Genomic DNA, 19091 nt, shown 5'->3' on the forward strand with positions numbered 1-19091 from the left:
TGGTGAGAGCTATTTATTGACATTTTTCTACAATACTTTGAGCAGACAGAATTATAAGGAGGATTATGGTTTGCTTTGAATGTCTTTGTGATAGCGGATATCATTAGCACTGGGCAGTTATTTGGATGAAGCTGAAATAATTTATCTTCATATATACTACAGATATATACTTTATTCATCCCGCAAGGGGAAATTTGTTCGCTACAGCAACAAAAAATATACTACACAATAAAAGTGACAAAATTAAGTATAAAAGATGCACAATATATACAATAAAATAGAATAGTATTCATTTAACTAACTAGATAAACTGAACAGTAGTGCAACAACAGTGTAGCAGTGTGTAGTTATGTGGAGGATGATCTGGCCAGAGGTGATTTGTTATAGAGTGTTATTGCAGTGGGCAGGAATGTTCTCCTGTATCTGTCCTTGTGACAGCGGAGCTGGATCAGTCTGTCCCTGCAGTAGGTGATGGAGAGGGTGGTCCAGGTTATCCAATATGGATAATAATTCTTCAGTGTCCTCCTCTCCACCACCTTTTCCACATTGTTTTGTTTGCAGCCAATGATGGAGCCGGCCTTCTTAACTAGTTTGTTAAGTCTGTTGGTGTCTCCGGCTCCAATGCTGCTCCCCCAGCAGACTACAGAGAAGTAAAGTGCACTGACCACAACAGACTGATAGAACATCTCCAACATCTTGCTGCACACGTTGAAGGATCGAAGTTTCCTCAAGAAAAAGAGTCGACTCATCCCCTTCTTGTACACAGCGTTGATGTTGGTCTTCCAGTTCAGTCTGTTGTCGATGGAGACACCCAGGAACTTGTACTCCTCCACCATGTCCACATCCTCTCCCAGAACTCTCAGCGGTTGTGGAGCCGTCGTCTTCCTCCTGAAGTCGACCACCATCTCTCTGGTCTTGGCCACGTTCAGAAGCAGGTGATTTCTACCGGCCCACTCCACAAAGTCATCCACTACTGCCCTGTACTCCTCCTCCCGTCTGTCCCTTATACACCCGACCACTGCAGAGTCATCAGAGAACTTCTGCAGATGGCATGACCCCGAGTTGTACTGGAAGTCAGTGGTGTACAAGGTGAACAGGAAGGGAGACAGAACAGTTCCCTGTTCTGTCTCCTAACCTGGCCAGTTGTCACAGAGAGGGGGGGGGGGGGGGGTGGTCATGGTGTCAGTGGTGGAAGAGCCCTTTGAAATGGAGGGCTCTGTGTCCATGCGGCTCACCAGGGGGGAGGCAGCCGAGGTGTTTGTGAGGTGTGGTGTGTGGAGGAGACAGATTAGGGCTGTGAACTAAACCTATTGAAGAAACAGTTTAGCTTGTTTGCCCTCTCTTGGAAGCCCCCTGGTTGTCTCCCTCCAACCTTGAAGCCAGTTATCAGCTTCATCCCGGTCCACACCTCCTTCACGTTGTTCTGCTGGAGTTTGGCCTCCAGCTTCCTCCTGTAGGAGTCCTTCCACTCCCTGAGCTTCAGCTTCAGGTCGCGCTGAACTCTCCTGAGCTCGTCCCTGTGGAGGTGTGTTGCTTGGCGTCGCAACGATATTGCTCCACTTTCTCTGGTCCCTGGGTTTTGGTTGCCCTAAGCTCTGGAGATGGTTTCACACTTTTTTGGGTTAGTGTATTTCTGCTGCCTTCCTTCTTGCTCGCACACTCAGGCCAACATTATCGCAACGTGATTGACGCCCATCGGTGAGTGTATCTGTAACACACGTGTCATTATAAATTCCACTGCTCTTCTGAGCAAGACCCGCCCTGTGCAGCATCCAAGCGCTAGGATTGGCCAGGTGTCTGTGCTCGCAGAGGTACTGGTTACCTGATTCGTCCGGTTCCTATGTGTTCCTATATCCTGACCCTCACTACTCAAGCAGCGCAGAAAGTACGGATCATACCTGAATCCTCTTCTGCTCTCTGTATTCTTCTCCTGTTGGTCATTGTCATTTTGATATGCTCGTTACAGGCCAGTGTTGCCTACTTTAGCCCGTTATTGTCTCTTTTGAGCCACAGAAGGCCCTCATTTCCCCCACGCCCGAACTGTAGTTGGACGTCAAACCACGCTTTGTTTACTTGCCACTCAGGAGTGTTGAGGTCCAGGCCCTTTTGTATCGATTCATCTCATTCATTTCATCTTCTGATATTCACGGATGATTAGTTGTTGTGTTGAGTCCTTTCTTTTTATGGGTTTCACATTGAATACATGGTTGCTCGTTGTAAACTCTGAGACACTAGGACTGACTGAGGGGTGCTCTTTAATATTTCTGATATGTGACAGTGGCATAGAAATCTCACAAACTTTCATTGACCTGCTCCTTTAACACACGCAGGTTTTATGGTCTAAAATTCTTGTCTCATTTTTGTTCTGATAAACAATAAATGTAGTGCCCCATGCCCTGTCAATATTTCCCAAGCTACTGTAGCTGTCATGTTAGTCGACGCAATGGCGAGGCTTTTGTCATATGGAAGTGGGCGTGGTTTCATCTCTCAGCCACTTGCCCACTATTTTTAATTTTTTCTATTGAATGAGTGGGTGGACTGAGGCTCAGACCTGGGGGTGAAGTTCCATGTTAAGCAGCTCTGCATGTCGTTAAACTGGATTTTATTTGTGGACACTGTTCACTCCTCCACAGTCAGTGGACCAGTTAACCAGTGATCCCGCTTTGAGTGGCTTCTAGTAACTGTTTCTTTGTGTCTGTGTGTTACCGTTCCGTGTTGGAAGTGTCACAAAGCAGCCATGACAGTTCATTAGAATAACGTTTCTTTCTCAGACATGGAATGATACAGAAATTGCTAAATTATACAAAGCAGTGGCATGTGGGTATTATGTCATGGCCATGAACCAATTAGATTGCTGGATTTGAGCTATCTGTTTTTAATATCCAATATCAACTTTTAGTGGAATCCTGGAGTGAGTGTTTTACTGAATTCTGCATCTTGAATGTAAACTGAGCAAACGATTAAATGCAAAAGTTAACTTTTTTCTTCAAGGGGAGACACTTCAGGCTCATAGGATAAAACACGTAACTAATAGATATCAGCATGAAACTTCCCCCATTGATTACTTACATTACAAGTTTTCTGAAATAATATGCAAATGACTCATTATCTAATTGTAACTTTTGGTGAATTTAGGAGAAATCTCTGACTGCAAATAGACAGAGTACTAAAATACACTCCTGAAAGTGAGGCTGCTGTTGTTCTTGTAATACAGTGGTAAACTAAACGTGTTCCGTCATTTATTACTTTTAGCAGTAACCAAGTAATATAACGCATTACTAAATGGATTCCGGTGATATAATTATATTTACGATGTCAAGTAATGCGTTGCCACACAAAAATGAATCTTTATTGTTTTCATTTTTCATTCATCCTCAACGCGCCACAAACAAAAGTGCCACTAGGAAAAAACCCTGAAAAAACAAAGCTACAATTGGCTGATTTTAATAGATAAGTGGTAATAATACACGTGAGTACATGGATGGGTATTGATATTCAGCGTACTGTTGTCTCTGACAGATCGTGTCATGCACCCACATCCTCCTCCTTGCTCCCCGGCTGTCAGATTGAGCATGACAAGCTCATGTATAGCCTCCTCCGGTTGGTGCTCACGGTGAGAAAACAATGTCACACAAATAGAAAGCAAACCAGATAGATGATAAAAAGCAAAGGTCTGATGCTAGTCTATCATACAGCGTGGTTAGAGTAGTGACATGTCATAGAAACAAACAGCGCCCTGCCAGAGGGAAACTATAGACACACGTCCTTCACTTAGGCTTTACATGATCTCCCACCCCTGATGAGCTGCATTGAAACCATTTTATAATGCCTAGTCGCACCTCGTACTACTTTGAAATGAAAGTAACTAGTTTAATGTCATTTATTACATATTGAAAGTAACTTACCCAACACTGTTGGTGAGTCACGACTACATTTTGAATCTAAAAAGGCTGCTCTTGAAAATCCTGTTGTGTAACTGTGTGAAAACACCGTGAAACCATCTTGTAAGCAAACATGATCTGTTTTGGTGATGCTCTTCACCATCATTATGGTGCCGTGAGTGCTTGTGGAAAGAGGAATCCTGGAGATTTGGAGGCAATCATTATTGGAGACGCATAACAAGGCACGGTAGCTCCCAGAGAGGGGGAAAGCAAGGAATGGGGAATGGTTTCGACAGAGGAATTGGTGCATAGAGGGTGACAGAGTTAAAGGGGTTGGTGGTTGGAGAGGTAATGGGAGGGAGGGTGAGAGTGACGGGAAGAGAGGAAGGCTGTGCAGCAGGTAGAGCCGCTAGACGAGATAAAGAAGAAATCATTCAGTCAATCAGCCGGGCCGCGCTGCAATCATCAGATCTCATCTGCTTTCAAGAGCAATTCGGCCTTTTATTGAGCTGTTGTGCCTCAAACAGGGAGGCTGCAATGGGGAACATTAACCCCTGCAATGCCACACGCACTTGCATTTGACATCAATGGGCTATCAAGATTACTGCTGAAATATGAATCCATCTCCGCTGACATTGGCTGACCTGATGTTGTTTTCTCAATGTGAGCAAATGCTGCTGTTGTCCACCAAGGGATGAAGCCAAACTGTGACCATCGCAGCCTGTAAACTCCAAAAACTTCAAATATTACAAATGCAGAAAATAAAATGTAAAATAATTTCAACTCAAAATGGTCGCTATGAAAGTCAACACAAATGTCGATATATCGGTGACGCACGGTGATTATCTCGAGGGCCGCTGCGCCTTTAAGTGTATTCTATTATGCCATAAGTGCTCCAGTAATAAGCCAAAAAAACATCAAATGAACAAAAACAATGCAACAAAATTCATGGGAGCTACTGGCCGCAGCATGTTCATGTGGCGCTGTTGGCCTAAATGGTTAAACATGTTTGATTGTTTGTTCCCAAAAGTGGTAAAACAACAGCGGTACACAGTTTTTGTTTGATCCACCACTCTGTGCTGAGTTCTTGGACAGTGGAAGCCGCTTAAATGGATCTATACAAATGCTGGTAACATCATTTACTTCCAGTAATCAAGTAGTCTGCTTACAGTGTTCATCTTGGGTCTTTTCATCCAACAAAAATTTCACGTTAGTTTTTTACTTTGCCTAGACTGTCCATTTCATTTGCTGCATTAATGGTATTTTTTTCCCTAAGATGGTATTATCAAGGTCTTAAAAGACAGTAAATGAATACTTAAAAATGTGCAGATAGCCTGGGTGTCTTGATGTCCATTAATCCTGTCGAGGAGCACCTTTGATGTAGTAACATTTTGCCTTTTCTTTCTATGTATTTCCTCCAGATATGAGCCGATTAATCAGTGGCGAAGTGACCAAGCCCACCTATGGCTGCCAGGTGACCATCCAGTCAGAGCAGGAGAAACAGATGATGAAGATGTACCGCAGGGAGGAGAAGAGAGAGAGGAAGAGAGGCAAAGGAATAGAGGACAGCGACTCCTCAGACGCTGTCCTGACGTTCGACCCCAGAGAGATGAGAACCCAGCGGTATGTCATCTCTTCAAACTGTCTCTTGGTCCTTTTCCCCTCATTGTCTTTGTTCTCTGTCCGGCCGCCTCCATCCCTGCTCTCAGCTGTCTGCACCAAAACCAAGCTTCTGAATTTTTCATGACAACTTGGCTTGAGCTTTATAAAATATAAAAACAACACACAGCGACAGCTCTTTTTTTCGGAAGATGAAAAAAAAGAGCAGCGATCTGTTTAATTAAAAACTTAGCATGACCAAATCCAGCCCAGTGTGAAGGAAAAGATTAGCAGAGAGGTAAGCCACTTTAGGAAGGAACATAATGCCTCACATCTGTGCCTCTCCATTTGAATCATCAACTGCACCATCCATTGTAAAGCTGGAATGTGGATGGATGTGAGGGTTCACATATGGAACCAAGTGGTTGCAGATGTGACACTGCGGATGTGTTTTTGTAGAAATGACATTGCTGTTTATTATTTTCTCCTAATGTTGAAGTAATTCATTTACCCTATCAAGCTCCATTCAATTCCAGTTGACAGAATTCTGCTCTTCTGGGTTTCACATGTTCCATATGTCTTGTGTTTGCTGGCACAGGGAGCAGGCCCTGCTGACTGCACGACGTGAACCTGTGCTGAGCAGAGAAAGAGTGTATGAACGTATCCGGTACCCCAATGTCTATGACAGCTACGCGGAGGCCACAAAGATGCCTGCGTTTGTTGGAGGAGCCAGGGTGAGGCTTGTTACTTCTGAGTAAAGTGTCCGCTGATGTGTAATGTATCTTTTGTCTTGGATATTTAACACGATGTAAGAGCTGAAGTGTACTGTATATATTCAATACTGCTCACAGTGAGATGCAGAACAATGATTTCACTACGTTTTCTTTCACAATCGTCCGGTACATCACCAGAAACCAGTTTTTCTGTTCCCGCAGTGCCCCATAGTAACACACATAATACCCATAAGCGTTTGCTCTTTTTGGTTTTTGAAATATCTTTTTAGTTTCTTAAAAACCACAACCTCCTCTCCCTTTATTGCTCTTTTTGTACTTCATTTTTTTACAATAATAATGTAAGTATTTATACATACATAAATTAATTATCTCGTTGTTTCAACATTAATTGTAAATGGTGGTTTACAAAGATCTCTACAAAGTGAGATTATATATACATCCTATAGTAATTCTAATCATTTATCTCTAAATTGACTACGGTCCTCATGTTGGCATGAGCAGCAGAGTTACCAACGGTAGTTCTGCTCATAGACAGTAGACAGAGAGGTGGGGAATATCATTCCATAAAGAGCCAGGGACCATGTGAATGATTGTTCTGTGAGACCAAATGTGCTTGTGTCCTGGTCCTAATGTGATGTAGGCTGCCCCATAGAATCACTCCCTCTTTACTAGTCTTTACCAAGAACTCCCAAAGTGCTACACTCATAATCATTTATATGACAAGCCACTGTACCACACGCTGTAACAAACTATAGTACAAAACCAACATTCAACCATGCCATGAATACTGCACTATCTTCTATGGAATTGGGTCTTTACGTGGAGTACTTCACATTGTCTGACACAAGTAGGATTAGATGTTCAGAGTGTTTGATCTGCTCTGTGTGTTCAAGGAAGCGTTACAGATACAGGAATCAAAACTATTTGAAACATTGTGAATATACAGCTGAATTCTAACAGCATATTTAATGACTTTTATTTTCCTTTCAGAGTGCGTTTTAAAATGCAGTTATCTTAATCCAGAATCTATGAGGTCACTTGTGAGGTCTGGGTTTTCCTCATTTAGTGTGTGTGTGACATTCAGCTGCTGCTACCCGAGGGAATCCGCAGAGAGAACTCTAAGATGTATGAAGAGGTGGAGATCCCACCCACCCAACCCATGGCCATCGGCTTTGAAGAGAAGCCTGTCTACATCTCTGAACTAGATGAGGTAGGTGTGTGTGTGTGTGTGTGTGTGTGTGTGTGTGTGTGTGTGTGTGTGTGTGTGTGTGTGTGTGTGTGTGTGTGTGTGTGTGTGTGTGTGTGTGTGTGTGTGTGTGTGTGTGTGTGTGTGTGGTTTTGAAGGCCGACTGACATTTCTTAAGTCAGGATGGGTTAGTGAAAACAATGAATATGTTCGTACTGACTGAGATCGTTGTATTAATACTATTGTGACCATATACAAATATAGTGTGAGCAAACAAAACTATTTACTTTGCTTTTCCTTTTTCGGCCTTGAAGCTTCATTTCATAATTAAGCTATTATACAGTGCACACAGCTATTGACAATGACTGCTGCTGTACCAACACACATCTCTGTGTGTGTTTGGGTTGAACACAAAGATGGCCATGTAATAAGTCCACTTTAGAGGCGTTGCTGCGAGGATTCTGAATATTTGGACGGCTAGCTGTGTCTTCATGATGAGCTATGTGCACAGATATGAGAGTGAAAAATTAAAAAACTTATTTCCCAATATTTGGAAGCATTCCTTTAATGCTGGAATTAGATTTCACAAAGGCCAAAATGAAACTTAACTAATACTTAATAAATATGCTTTTTGCAAAGCAGTACTTTGTTTATGATCATTTGTCAGTAAAATAACCTTCTTAATCATTTTTATTCTCTGTACCACATAAGGCCACAATGATTGTTCAATCATTCCCAGTTCTTGGCAACATGTCGATTAGGTTTTCACAGGAATTACACTTTTGGCTTAGAAGCAGAGACAACAGGACACACCTTCACCTGAACGGTTCCATAGTCATAGCCAGTGTTTCCCCTACATGTGTGTGCTGCTGCTGATCTCTCTCACACACAGAGTGGAGCAGAGGACAGACAGGTGAAGTGAAGATAACCTTGTCAGTATTGCTTCCTGTGTTTTCAGCTGAGCTAGACCAGAGAATATCTGGTTTTGTCCTATTATCTCTCTGTGAAGTTTGCTGTGATGTCATGTTTATGTGGAGCGAGCCCTGCAGTCAGCAACCACTTCTAAAAGTCACCGATTTTTTAAAGTTCAACAAGGTCCAGTTCGAGAGAATTTCCTCATCAAAGGTCGACAATAGTGTCTAACTTGTTCTATCATTTAGTCCCATATATATTGAATTAGCCAACAGTTGTGTCAACATCTCTAGGTAGTCAACAACTGACTGTCAAATCAAATAAAGAAAGTTCCATTGAACAATACCTCAACAATATTTAATAATAATAATAAATGAATAATAAATGTTCTTCTCTCGCCTTAAGTAAAATAAGGACTGGATTACAGAATGAAATACATAACAGAAAGCTTTTGAAAAATGTGACTCAGTGAAAAAATGTATTTCACTGAATTGTCCTGCAGCGTTAGATTCAGTTTAATAAGGTGTGAAGTGATGTCAATCAAGAAAACATGATATTACCCTCATCTTCTAAAAAGAGAAACGTGTCTGTGATTATTAAAACCTCTTGCACACCACGCCCCCAAATGTGGGGGCTCTCGGGCTTAGGGGGGCTCTCAAATGTCGTCCAAAAATTGCTCATTTTGATAGCCAGAATTGTACATGTGTACATTTTATATACCGGATTAAACAGCAACGTATGGGCAACACTATCATATAAGTCACTTTTTACACACTCCAAACACAACTATAGACTACTAATATAAGCATCGAGAAAATGTGGCATAAAAGCACGAATTCCTGGGCAAAAATCGCCGTTATATTTACTGCACATCGATATTGCACCACGAAGCTAACGGCTATACGGCTAATCGGCACATCGCTTAGAATTAGCATTCGACACAGAACGCATAAATACCTTCGGTTTTTCTCTCCGTGAAACCAGTAGAAAGCTGTGAGTGACCAACGGTACCATGACAGTGCCCTTCACCGAAAAAAATCATTGGTTTTTGGTCAACTTTTATGAAGAATGATGACAATAACATCGAAAATGATCCGGTTCAAAGCTACCATCATTGTTGGCAACTGCATCCTGTCTGCTTCCGATCTGTTTCCTGTAGAAGGGGGGTCAATCCACCATGGGTGGGTGGTCAGACTTTGGGCGAATGTAATTTTACGCTCGGGGAGACGCGGCACTTCTTGCAACTTTACTCGCTGAAACTTCTGTCAATCAGCACCCGCTTCGACGCCCGCCTTCCTGAGACTCTGACGCGTCGAAGGCGGGCTCATTGACTGAAATCGACCGATGATAGGCTGAGGTAGAGCCCCATACACACACAGCAACTGGAATTTAGACATGGATGACAGCCAGAAACATGCTCTGAGAGGACCCTAGCTCTCAAAATGATTTCTAACGGCTGTATTTGGATATATTAAATAATATGAGTGATAAAGAAAGTGAAATATATAGTTATATAGTATATAAAAGTACAATGTAAGAGCTGCAACAGCTGGTTCCAAAATGACGACCTCGCGTGACCTCTCTGTACTAAAGCCTCTTATTCTTCACTTTATCCCAGCCAACCTTTATTCAACAACTACTGATCGGTTGCGCTATGATTTGGGAGAGTTTTTAGGCTCTCAGCTACATTATTTCAAAAACATAATATCAATAAAAGTGCTGTGTAATATCTTCATGTACTATATTAACCAGCAACATATACACAATATTACCCATCTGAATAAATCTCAAAAGTGTTATCTGATTATAGCATCACAAATTATAAAAATAGACCTTGTAGTTACAGAACTGTGGTCTCCTTAGTATGGGTATGCCATTTTCGAGCAGAGGCCTACAAATAGGGCTCGAGCTTAAAAGGTTTTAAACCACTTGTTTCAGCTCTATTCTCTCTGGTAACATCATTGTTGGTCAGTGAATTCATGCGTTAGGATTCTGATCATATTGGGCTCTTAGGTTGTTTATTATCTGTGACTTCATTTCAGATGTGAGTGGGTACGTTTGCTCAAAAAAGTTCTTTTGTCTCTTTAGTGGCGCTTCACATTACTGCTTTTAATAATCATCACGGTCTCTGAACATGTGAGACATCCTGGTTTTAAACTGCCAGTGGGGAGAATGAACCTATAGCAGTCTGTCCATTCTTGGTTAAAGACTCTGGTCTCTCTGACCCCTCTTCTCTTTTTGGAGAACTTCATGTGAAATAACTTCTCTGGGAAGTTTATCAGAATACACATATTTGATTGGCTGAGCAGTATCACATGATGTGATTTACAACGCATGTAATTGGTCGTTGTGTTTCCTGCATCGCTGAACGAGTGCCGTGAAGGTTGAAATAGAAGCTCTCCGTCAAAATGTAATCATTCTTAACTATCGGTTAACTATCGGTTGTAGGTCCAGATACAACAGCGTCTGGGTCCAGATCCGGACCGCGGTCTGCTTATTAGTGACTCCTGATCTATTAGTGACTCCTGATCTATTAGTGACTCCTGATCTATTAGTGCCCCCTGATCTATTAGTGCCCCCTGATCTATTAGTGCCCCCTGATCTATTAGTGCCCCCTGATCTATTAGTGCCCCCTGATCTATTAGCGACTCCTGATCTATTAGCGACCGCTGATCTATTAGTGACTCCTGATCTATTAGTGACTCCTGATCTATTAGTGACCCCTGATCTATTAGTGACCCCTGATCTATTAGTGACCCCTGATCTATTAGTGCCCCCTGATCTATTAGTGCCCCCTGATCTATTAGTGCCCCCTGATCTATTAGTGACCCCTGATCTATTAGTGCCCCCTGATCTATTAGCGACTCCTGATCTATTAGCGACTCCTGATCTATTAGCGACTCCTGATCTATTAGTGACCCCTGATCTATTAGTGACCCCTGATCTATTAGTGACTCCTGATCTATTAGTGACTCCTGATCTATTAGCGACTCCTGATCTATTAGCGACTCCTGATCTATTAGCGACTCCTGATCTATTAGTGACTCCTGATCTATTAGTGCCCCCTGATCTATTAGCGACCCCTGATCTATTAGCGACCCCTGATCTATTAGCGACTCCTGATCTATTAGCGACTCCTGATCTATTAGTGACTCCTGATCTATTAGCGCCCCCTGATCTATTAGCGACCCCTGATCTATTAGCGACTCCTGATCTATTAGTGACTCCTGATCTATTAGCGACCCCTGATCTATTAGTGACCCCTGATCTATTAGCGACTCCTGATCTATTAGTGACTCCTGATCTATTAGCGACCCCTGATCTATTAGCGACCCCTGATCTATTCGCGACTCCTGATCTATTAGTGACTCCTGATCTATTAGTGACTCCTGATCTATTAGTGACTCCTGATCTATTAGTGACTCCTGATCTATTAGTGACTCCTGATCTATTAGTGACTCCTGATCTATTAGCGCCCCCTGATCTATTAGTGACTCCTGATCTATTAGTGACTCCTGATCTATTAGTGACTCCTGATCTATTAGTGACTCCTGATCTATTAGTGACTCCTGATCTATTAGCGACCCCTGATCTATTAGCGACTCCTGATCTATTAGTGCCCCCTGGTCTATTAGTGACTCCTGATCTATTAGTGACTCCTGATCTATTAGTGACCCCTGATCTATTAGTGACTCCTGATCTATCTCATGGAAATGTTTGCCATGTAAAATCATATTCTCTAAATCAAAAGAACAGATATTCAGAAAACATTTCAATAATATTTATTCATGAATTATATTTGTTAACAAATACAAAGAAGTTCTGACAAACTATGAACCAGCACAAACATGATCAGCGTAGGCCACCATGTTCTGAATAGACCACTTGAAGGGACAGGGTGTAGCATTAGGTAGCATCTAGCCCAGGCATGGGCAAACTACAGCCCGCTGGCCGGATACGGCCCGTTGGGCTTTTTAATCCGGCCCGTCAAATATTGGTACAAAATTGTCCAAACCATAATAAAGACTAGGGCTGGGCAGTATACCGGTTTTAATTTCCCGTATGATATGAATTCTTCACACACCATTATACCGGTGCATAGCCTAAACAACTGCTGTCTGCTTTAAACAGGCAGCTAAATGTATTGTTTGCCGCTATTGCACAGTGGTCAGCGCTAGTTGTCTTATATGTATTGAGAGGGAACCCTAGTCATGGTCATAACTTTATAACACAACAATTAATAACCCACAACTAACGCTCTTTAACAGAGAAAAACACAACAGCACACAACAGTCTGTGACACATAAACAATTTGTAACACTAATAATTGTACATTTATACAATTTCACCACCGAACTGCATGTTGGGTACAGCTCGCTCGCGAGCCTGCTTGCTAGCACAACAGTCTGCTAACAGCTGGGAGAGGCTCCGCCGCTCCAGTTACGTTACATTAAAGAACAGAACAGAGCGATGCAGGATGAACACAGACAGACCGGAGATGCACCGATAGAGTTTGACACATATGCAACGCTGATTACCGTGTAATATGTGTGGTATTTGTTATAAATGTATGTTGGTGCAAAGAGGTGATAAGAAGCTGTACAGGGAGGGGCTTAGGGCCCAGGGGAATGTAGGTGAAGGAAACAGGAAGAGACGGAGGACACGCCACACAAACAGCTGTTCACCGCTCATCACGATCCTGCAGACCAGTGGTTCTCAACTGGTGGTTCGTCGCGGACCCGTTTTCAGTGGGTCGCGGGACTTTGCTTTATGCAGCGGAGTTATTCACGCTCCTTTCCAGCATTTACGGCACTTGTTCAGCGGTGCAGGAAAAATGCGTTGTAAATCAGGTCACGTGATGCAGTTTCGCCAATAAAATAAAGGTATTATGATACGTTTCCTGACTGCAGTGAGATGCACCCACACCGTGACACAGGGGGGAGAGACAAGGAAAGACATCACAGAGCAGAGCTCTTATAATGTTAGATGTGACAGTCAAATATTTGTATGATCCCTTCAAAGAATCAAACTGCTAAAAAGACCACAGTTATTAACCTTTACACTAAAAACACTGTGTCAAAAATGACTACTTAATAAGTAAGTGCACGATAAAATATGCATTAATGCGATAAAAAAATACCGTGTAAGATCCCAGCTAACTGATGAACACCTCAGATCTGTTCTGAGAATTGCCACAACCAAACTGACGCCAAACGTTGACGCACTGGTTAAAAAGGGTGACCAACAACACTGTTCCCGCTGAAATTAAATGCAAGTTACTTTTTAGGTCATGGCTTTTACTTGTCATTTATATTAGTTCACACAAACAAAATTTTAAAACTCAATGTGGCCCCCAAGCCAAAAAGTTTGCCCACCCCTGATCTAGCCGAATGGTTGCAGACTGCAGACCCCTCCGCTCACTCCTTTCTCTCCAAGACTGAGGTGAAGTGAGCTGCTGAGTGCTAAACCGTGGATCCCTCAAATGTGCTTATGCTAAATGGACTGCATTTATACAGTGTGTTTCTAGTCTTAGCGACTACTCAAAGCACTTCACACATCCACTCAGCCAGTCATACACTGGTGGCAGAGGCTGCTATACAAGTCATCATGAGCGATAAACATTCACACACACACACATGAGCACCAGGACACTTTGACATGCAGACTGCCGGGGCCAGGGATGGAACCACCGATCACTCTTTCTCCTGGGTCAAAGCCGTCCCTTATCAAACACCTTAGACAACAAATGTAATGGAGGCAGGATATTTTCTAGTTGATCTAGAAATGATCAGTGTACAGAAACTGTAAACTTCCTATATTCTTAGAAGTGTTTGAAATGTTCCTTATTCTTCTATTGAAAGCACTTTGCCAAAGTTGCCAGTGGGCAGAACTCAGTAGGGTTGTGTCTGTCTCTGACACTCGTCAGTTCAAAATAGAAGAAAATAAACAAAGTCACACTCACAGGTGAATCCTAAAGCTCTGGAGTCTTCACAAAGTCAAGAGCTTGCTATTAACTTAAACTGCTGCTATTGTTGTTCTGTGAATGTGAGTCACCCGAGTGTTGGAGGTGTGATATAGAAACCTCTCTGTGTGTTTTAGTCGAGTGTCTCTGTATTATGAAGTAAAGAGTCAGGAGGCAGCAGTGGTCCCTGGTTCATTAGTCACAATCTGTGTCCCCTCTCCTCACTTCCATTATAATATCACTTCATAGATCATTTGACACAATAAAGTAAGATAACATAGGTTGTTCAATATAAGAATCCTACATATAACCATGAATATTAAGCGTCAGAAATATAGGTTAGAGGAATGTGAAACAAAACAAATGAAATTGGACAATTAGATAGTGAGCAATGAGATTGAATGAGGTGACCAGAAAAGCTATATTTCATTACTTTAACACATATAGCAATAGAAACTCATCCCAGTATCCATTAATATCAACATTTCTAATTAAGATGCTCTAAAATGTCATCAACAGGCAATGCTGTAGTGTTACCATAGCAACCGCAGCTAGCTACACTGGTGCTAGTTCACTACAGCGCTAAGAGGCTGCATTCAGAGGTTAACATTTCCAACAGAGTCTCCACACTGAACGTGTGTGTGAAAGACCCGCCTCTCCTGATGAAAAGAACAAAATCAATAGAACTACAGAGAGAAGAACTCAGCATGCTAAGGTTGGCCCATTCACTCCAAGGCAGGAGGTTAGCAATCTCAGGATGTACGTAATGAATGACATACTACACAGAACTAGATACAAGCATTAGACCCCAGACAAAGCATTCATAACTACATACGTGTTCACACATACAAACCCCAGAATTCAGACCCAAAAGGAGAAAAATGATGAGTCTAAATTCACACAGTGTTTATTATTGACCTGTTACATCTGCCCTCTCAGACAACGCATTCCAGTGAACTCTTGAAGCTTTAGCTATTTACAACTTGTAATACGTACAAATGTTGAAAGCTGAACCCAAATGGATTAGTTCAGCAGATTCCAGGCTTTAGATTTGATTCAACACTATGGGACCCTGATCTGCATATCAACATATCGTTATCTATCTGAACAACTTGCCTCCATGTCACTCTGTTCAGCTGACACCCCGGCTGTATATTTGGTCCCTGTTATCCGCCATCCCAGTGAACAGCAGAGCACTGTGGCTGTAATGGCCAGTGAGTGATGTTCCTTCTTAATGGAAGTGCTGTAGCTCTCAGCCGGCTGTCAGCAGACACAAGGACCCGTCGGTCTGACTGACTCCTTGACTGACAAACCCACACTCACATTAGTGCATGCATTCCCCCAGCCTCTGGTGGCCGTTGTACAGCCACCACGGGGCCGTATTAGGGGGCAGCGGCTAGAGAAGCAGGAGTTGAGTCTGCTCCAGCCCTTGGGGAGGAGGCATGGCACACATCATTGTCTTTGAAAGGCTCTGATCCCATCCTGTCTCCTGAAGAGGACTTTGTGATCCATCATTACTGTATCACTAGTAAAGATGCAGCAGTGCCAAAGGTCACCCCTTCTTGTTGATGAAGGCTCTGAAGAACAATATCACTGGTCCTCAGGAGCATTTTGTCACACTACAGGAGACGAGTGTAACCGCTCACCTCTCTTAACCTTCCTGTCACTCAAGCTAATGGATATCAGAATAATCAAGATTTAGTTTTGGTGTGTGTGTGTGTGTGTGTGTGTGTGTGTGTGTAATTGCTTGTTTGTGGATGGAAGTGTGTGCATGCATCTTGTGCCGTGACAAACGGATGGTTTAATCACATCTGTACTGTTGCTCTTGATGTTTTCACAGTTTCTGATACTGGCTCAGGTGTGTGCGTGTGCGTGTTTGCTTGCACTGAGTGCTGAGGTCTCTTTTATGCCTGTCAATTTCAATCGTTATCAGGGTGATCTCTGAGGACTTGACCACTAATCCTTCCATTAGGCGTAGAGATGTGTCCACAAAGACAGTGTTGTTGTCGAATAGCATTTTGTGTATATGAATAGCAGTGTTTATGTCCTTATTGTTTCGGTCTTTTGTTGCTACCTGCTCGAGGGGAGGTCTCTCATATCAGACTCCATCTCAAGTGTTGGGAGACAGCAGCGGGTTTACTGGTTGTCCGTCTGTCCGTCCGGTCAGTTCTCGTGAACTCTTTTTGGTACAAACATCCACTTGCACTCAACGTTCTACTGATTACAATTTGGTGGTCAAAGGTCGCTGTGACCTCACAAAACATGTTTTATGGCCATAACTCAAGAAATCATATGCTAATTCCTACAATTTCACACAAATGTCTACTAAGATTACATGATGATATTTTGGACAGATATGGATGTAAACTGCAACATGACCCAAGGTGGTCATTTTAGTTTGTGAGTTAAAGTGGACATGTTTTCTTTGAAGGTTTGCTCATCCAGGGCTTCAATGATGAAGGGAAAGGAACCAGGGACCCAATTTGCCAAAGCAGACTTATCATCTTCTATTTTTCACATTAGATGCATTCTTCTTGTCAAAACGATTCAATCTGACTTGAGGAAGTGTATCAGACTTCCCACAGATCTCTCTGGCAACACTAGGGCTTTGTACAACTTTTTCACATATGTAATTGTACAATGTATTGCCTCATGACGACTGCTGCCATGGCTTAGTATATACACTTTAAGTATGAAACTGGTAGATGCACTTTTACTTTTAAATGTGTTCCAACAAAATGTTGTACAAATACAGTTAATTTCACTCATTAAGAAACCCTTCTTTAACACGGGCCCTATTTTTAGGCCTCTGGTCGAAAATTGCATACCCATACTAAAGAGAGTGTATTTCTGCAACTACAAGGTCTATTTTAATAATTTTTTGATTGTATAATACAGGTAACACTTGGAAGATGTGCTGATATGTGTAAATATTGTGTATATGTTACTGGTTAATAACATATTTTCACATATGGCACAGCTCAAATTGAAAAAGTTGCAGTTTCGCCTGAAAAAAAGCACTTGTGTCTAAAATATTACTTGAAATAAGGCCTAAAAATGTTAATGGCATAGCCAAAGTCATAGCACAACAGGTTTTACAGTCTCTAAACTGATTTGACTTTGATTGAGTAAAGCAGGCCAGCAAAATTCTCATTTTTGGAAGCAGCAGTTGCATTGCCGTATTCTAATTGTATATACTATATAACTAAATATTAACTATATATTCACTTTTCTTATCACTGAGTGTTCAATAATCCTAATAAATCAGTTTGATACCATTTTTAATAATTTTGAGCAGTTATGATGTGTCATATCTGTCATTCATAACAATAACTGGCTCATAATGTGTGTCTATGTGACACTGGTAAAGCCTGTGATCGGCCGATTTACAAGTGTGAGACCATTTTAGATGTGGGATAGTCCAACGGGAGCCATGCGGGGGTGTTTGAGAATCTCCGTTTCTCTTTACTGACTAAAAATCGCAAAATGCAGGGCAAACCCCCCTCTCTACATGGATTGGTCCACCTCACAGAATCGGCTGCCATTTTACCATTCATTCCGCCCGCGCATTGATACCAGTCACAGTCATGCAACACAGGATGGAGGACACATGAGCGTCGAAATCCGTTGGAATAAATCCATTTTACATCGCCAAAACCGTCAAAACGTAAGTTTTTATTTTACCCAATTTATTTTCTCGTGACCAGTGGCTGATGTTGGCATGTATACCCATAACTTTTGAACGGTTTGAAAGAGAGTAATTTCGACACCGCTGCTCGTTTCCGGGTCGAATCACGAGCCTGCTAGATGTGCTCATCCGCCATGTGCGATCCGTGCTTCGTGATGAGAGATCATACAAAGAGCACAGTTCGTCGATTTTTGGCCAAAATTGTGGCAAATCTTCCAGATATGATCTTAGTTCATGTATAATTGTGTTTTGCAGTGTGTAAAATGGCTCCCATGGTTGTTTCGCCCAGAATCTCTTTGTTACACAGGTATTATTTATTTATTTATTTATTATTTTATTCCTTTCGCAAAAGTGAATTGTACACATGTACACCACCCTCCCGCCCCCCTCTAGCCCCCCTTTAAAGGGGGCTCTCGTGTACAAGAAGTTAAAGTGAATATACATGGGTCAAGATGTGAACTGTTGACACAGGTCAGGGTAGGACCACAGTCCGCTCCTTTAGGCAGCTGGTTTATGCCAGTCCCAGACAGGCTCCAGTCTAACCAATAGTCTGAACACACATCTAGCAGGTCCTCACAAGTTCTGGACCTGCATTTAGAGCAGTGGTTCTCAAACTTTTTTTGTCACGCCCCACTTTGGAGGAAGAAAAATGTTCATGCCCCACCGCCCACAGAAAATAGCTTATTGTGGCTGCAATTCACCTGTTTTGCACTGAATATCTTTCTAAGACAATAACAATAAACTGCAACCTGTGAAAAACTAAACAAAACAAGTTCAAATATTTGGCAATAAAGAGTTTTACTGAGTTTTACACTGCATATCTTTTCAAAACAACAATAACGTGCAACCTGTGCAAAACAAAACAAAATTTGAGCATTTTGTTTTAAATATGAGCTTTAAAACGTAGCATTCTAAAAGTAAAATAATAGCTGTGATTTAACAGCACGTGGGACTGTTGGGACTGTTAGTACACTGGCTGTGGTCATCACAGTGAACATGGCAGTGTGATGAGAGGACATGTGAGCCCTTGTTGCTGTAGTTCATCTCATGGAGCAGAGGCTGCATTTAGCATACCCTGCCTTATCAATGTATTTAATATACTGTGACAGCAGGAAGCTGTACTCACGTC

At 42.1% G+C, this 19091-nt stretch overlaps 1 protein-coding gene across 10 annotated transcripts in view; it reads left to right on the forward strand.

Moving 5' to 3' along the window:
- Window positions 1-19091, forward strand: part of ascc3 (activating signal cointegrator 1 complex subunit 3) — a 193226-nt gene that overhangs the window by 40420 nt on the left and 133715 nt on the right. For all 10 annotated transcript variants that reach the window (XR_012957737.1, XR_012957738.1, XM_076106880.1 and 7 more), the window contains 3 exons: window positions 5303-5504; window positions 6079-6214; window positions 7299-7424. Coding sequence is in view for 8 of the 10 variants with exons in the window: in XM_076106880.1 (XP_075962995.1) it covers window positions 5303-5504; window positions 6079-6214; window positions 7299-7424 (464 nt within the window). In the remaining 2 variants the exon portion in view is untranslated. The remainder of the gene's footprint in view (window positions 1-5302; window positions 5505-6078; window positions 6215-7298; window positions 7425-19091) is intronic.

The sequence above is a fragment of the Anarhichas minor genome, unplaced genomic scaffold (genome assembly GCF_050575085.1).
Source record: "Anarhichas minor isolate MPS153535 unplaced genomic scaffold, ASM5057508v1 ptg000036l, whole genome shotgun sequence".
NCBI classification, from domain to species: Eukaryota; Metazoa; Chordata; class Actinopteri; order Perciformes; family Anarhichadidae; genus Anarhichas; species Anarhichas minor.